Raw genomic sequence first — 3,823 nt, forward strand, 5'->3', positions numbered from 1 at the left:
CCATTATTTTGCACCCCCTTTTGGGGCTCAGCTCAGGGGTTCCAGGTCCGCAGCTCCTCCCTGTGCTGGCTGGGGGACCCCCCACACCCCCTACCTGTGGTGGGTCCTGCATCACCTGGCACTGCCAGAATTCTTCCCTTTTATTTTTCATTTTGGGTGGGTTTAATGGTTTTTGGGGGGTTTGTGGGGGTCGGAAGTGGGTTTCCTCTGTCACCTGTGGCTCAAAAGTGAGGTGCCCCCGTCTGACACCCCAAAGTCCACAGGGGGCAGGCAGGTCTTGAACCCATGGAGGGTGGACGATGGGTTCCCTGCGCCGTGTTCCTCCTGGGAGGATTTTGGCTCTGGATGGACCCGGCGCGGTCCCTTCGTGTCAGTCACCATGGTGGCCCCGTGTCACCCTGATGCCACCAGGCTCTTCTGGGGGGAAAAAACGGATCCGTGGCCGCTCGGCGGGGAAAAGCACTTTCCAAAATTCCTCCGGCTTGTGGTGGACCTGCCAGTGGGCAGACCCGAGGCTGGGAAGTGTCACGGGCCACACGGAGGAGCGGTGGGGACGTGTGCTGCCACCCCCACGGACACATGCACGTCCCACCCCATGCTTTGGGGCAGCGACACCCTCAGGGGACACAACCCCACAGGCCACTGAGGCTGGGGACATCACCACTGCCACATCCCTTGGGTGCCGTGCTGAGGCTGGAGGTGGTTTGGTGGGGCTGTGCTGTGGCATGGCCACCATGACCACCCACCGTGGCCACCAAAGGCCACCCGCCGTGGCTGCTGTCCATGGTCTGCAGCGCCCCACACTGCTGTCCCTGGTCCTGCCACGGTGGCACCCGTCATGGTGGCACCCATGGCAGTGGCACCCATTGCCTGGCAGCGCGGGGTCTCGGCAGGGACAGGTGTCACGGGCAGGTGACCCGAGGTCCCTTGGTGTGCACGGGGCCACCAGAGCGCAGTGGCCATGGGTGGCTGTTGGTGACCGCAGAGCCTCACGGCCACCATGGTGACAGTGGTGATGATAGTGCTGCCCGCAACCTCCCCTGCGGCCTCCACAGTACCCATCCCTCTGTCCCTGTCCTCCCATCTGCCTGTCCTTTGTTCCATTTGTCCGTCCCCTTCCTTCCATCCATTCGTCCCTCTTCTTCCTTCCATCTGTCCATCCTTCCCTCCATCCCTTGGTCCCTTCCTGCCTTCCTTCCATCCATCCTTCCGTCTGTCCTTACTTCTGTCCGTCCTTCCTTCCCTCCCTCCTTCCATCCGTTCCTCTTTCTGCCCATCCTTCTGTCCATCCCTTTCTTCTGTCCGTCCTTCCCTCCTTTTCCATCCATCCTCCCGTCCATCCCTTTCCTCCTCCTGTGGCATTCTGTCCCTCCTTCCATCCTTCCCTTTATGCCTTTCCTACTTCCATCCATCCTTCTGTCTGTCCTTTCCTACTTCCATCCCTCCCTCCCTCCCTTGGTCTCTCTGCTTCCTTCCATCCCTTTCCTACTTCCTTCTGTCCCATCTGTCCTTCTGTCAGTCCCTCCTGTCCTTTGTCCCTTTCCCACTTCCCTCATTTCCTTCTGTCCATCCATCCCTTCATCCCTCTCCTCCTCCCATCCGTCCTTCTGTCTGTCCCTGCATCCTTACCTCCATCTCTCCCTTCCTTCCAGCCATCCATCCTTCTGTCCTTCCCTTTCCCCTGTCATTCTGTCCGTCCCTCCCTCCCATCATCCCTTCCCTACCTCTGTCCATCCTTCTGTCTGTCCTTCCTTTCATCCATCCTCCCTTTCCCTAGCTCCCCCCGCACTGGGGGCTCCTCCCGCCCCAGCCCCTCCCTCAGCACCCGGGGCAGGATGGCGGCACTGGCCCCCTTCGCCCCAGAGGGGCCCCTCTTTGGCGGGGGAGGGTGAACCATGGGGCCTCCCGCCGTCCTTCCTCCATCCTGCCATCCTCCTCCTCCTCCATATCAGGGGAGGGGGGAGTCACAGCTGCAGTCTTCCTGCTCCGAGCCTCGGAGCAGACATTGGGTGCCAACTTTGGGTGCCGCGGGGTGCCTCCTCTCACTCTTTCTCCCCCACCCCCCGCCCCAGCTCTAGCCTGACCCCCGCCACCTCGCAGCGCCCCGGCAAACCGCCATGGAGAACGAGCAGCTCCCAGCACCTCCGCCCTCCAGCAGCGCCGGCGGCACCGCCACGACGCCCAGCAGCACCGGCACCGCCCGCCCGCCTGCTCCCCAGATCTCCGTCTACAGCGGCATCCCCGACCGCCAAACCGTCCAGGTATGATATTTTGGCACGGGGTGGGGGGCTGGAAGTTGGGGGGCAGCGTTTTGGGGTTGTGGTGCAGCCCGGGGACGTGTTTGCACCCCACAAAAAGGTGATCCAGCAAGCGCTGCACCGGCAGCCCAACACAGCAGCACAGTACCTGCAGCAGATGTACGCGGCGCAGCAGCAGCACCTGATGCTGCAGACGGCCGCGCTCCAGCAGCAGCACCTCACCAGCGCCCAGCTCCAGAGCCTGGCCGCCGTCCAGCAGGTATGGGACACCACCCCAGGGGCACCCATGGGTGCTGCGGTGAGGGACACAGGTGACGCTTGGCTCTTCTCCCCAGGCGAGCCTGGCGGCAAACAGGCAGAGCGGCTCTTCAGGTGGTAACGGCACCCAGCCGGCACCCACACAGCAACCCACGGTGAGTCCCCTGACCTCTCCAGCACCCGTCCCACCGTCGCCTACCCACCAATCTGGCGCGGCACCCTGGCCTTCTCCTTCTGCCCTGTTGCAGATCAACCTGGCGACGTCACCGGCGGCCGCACAGCTCCTGAACCGGGCGCAGAGCGTCACCCCCGGGGCCTCGGGCATCGCGCAGCAGGCTGTGCTGCTGGGCAACGCTGCCTCACCCGCCCTCACTGCCAGCCAGGCCCAGATGTACCTGCGGGCGCAGATGGTAAAGGGGCCACCGTCATGCCTGGCAGTGCCCTGCCCCACGGCGCTGTGGGGTGGCTGGGATCCGTGGGGTGCTCATTGTCCTGCTGTGGGGTGGCCGGGAATTGTGGGGTGCTTGTTGTCCTACTGTGGGGCGGCTAAGACCCTATAGGGTCCCTGACTCTGTAGGGTGCCCATTGCTTTGCTGTGGGATGGCTGGGACTCATAGGGTGCCTGTCATTGTGCACGGGGGTGGCCAGGACCCATGGGGTGCCCGTCACCCAGCTGTGGGGTGCCCGGGACCCATTGGGTGCCTGTCATCCAGCTGTGGGGTGGCCAGGACCCATGGGGTGCCCGTCACCCAGCTGTGGGGTGCCCGGGACCCATTGGGTGCCTGTCATCCAGCTGTGGGGTGGCCAGGACCCATTGGGTGCCTGTCATCCAGCTGTGGGGTGGCTGGGCCCCGTGGGGTGCCCATCGTCCCACCATGGGGTGGCTGGGCCCCGTGGGGTGCCCGTTGTCCCACTGTGACGTTGCCAGGAGCTGGGGGGTGCCCTTTGCCTTAGGGGGGGAGTTGGGACCCTATAGGGTGTCCTCTGCCATGCTGGGGGTGCCCACACCCTATAGAGTGCCTGTCCCCTGCGCCCCTCCTGGTGCTGGGGTGCACCCAAGGGACGGGGAGGGCACCGCCACGCCGGAGGGCCCTGGGGACACGTGTGTCACTCCACCCACCATCCTACCTGTGTGCCACCCCACAGGGACGTGGGGGACACACATGGGGTGCCACCCTCTCCCCTCTGCCACATCGGGGGCCATGCACCCATTCTCTGTCTCCCCCACAGCTCATCTTTACGCCTACGGGCCCCGTCAGCGCCGTCCGGCCCGAGAGCCCCGCACCGGCACCACCGCCAGCACCACC

At 64.6% G+C, this 3,823-nt stretch overlaps 1 protein-coding gene across 1 annotated transcript; it reads left to right on the top strand.

Moving 5' to 3' along the window:
- Window positions 1–2,117: 2,117 nt before the first annotated feature.
- LOC104837981 (polyhomeotic-like protein 2) lies at window positions 2,118–3,818 on the top strand (the record flags this gene model as incomplete). The annotated part of the gene is made up of 5 exons (XM_010577486.1): window positions 2,118–2,261; window positions 2,359–2,517; window positions 2,594–2,671; window positions 2,765–2,926; window positions 3,747–3,818. Coding segments are annotated over exons 1-5 (615 nt in total), but the record flags the coding sequence as incomplete, so codon positions are not given.
- Window positions 3,819–3,823: the final 5 nt, after the last annotated feature.

The sequence above is a fragment of the Haliaeetus leucocephalus genome, unplaced genomic scaffold, assembly GCF_000737465.1.
Source record: "Haliaeetus leucocephalus isolate CR32 unplaced genomic scaffold, Haliaeetus_leucocephalus-4.0 Scaffold556, whole genome shotgun sequence".
NCBI classification, from domain to species: domain Eukaryota; kingdom Metazoa; phylum Chordata; class Aves; order Accipitriformes; family Accipitridae; genus Haliaeetus; species Haliaeetus leucocephalus.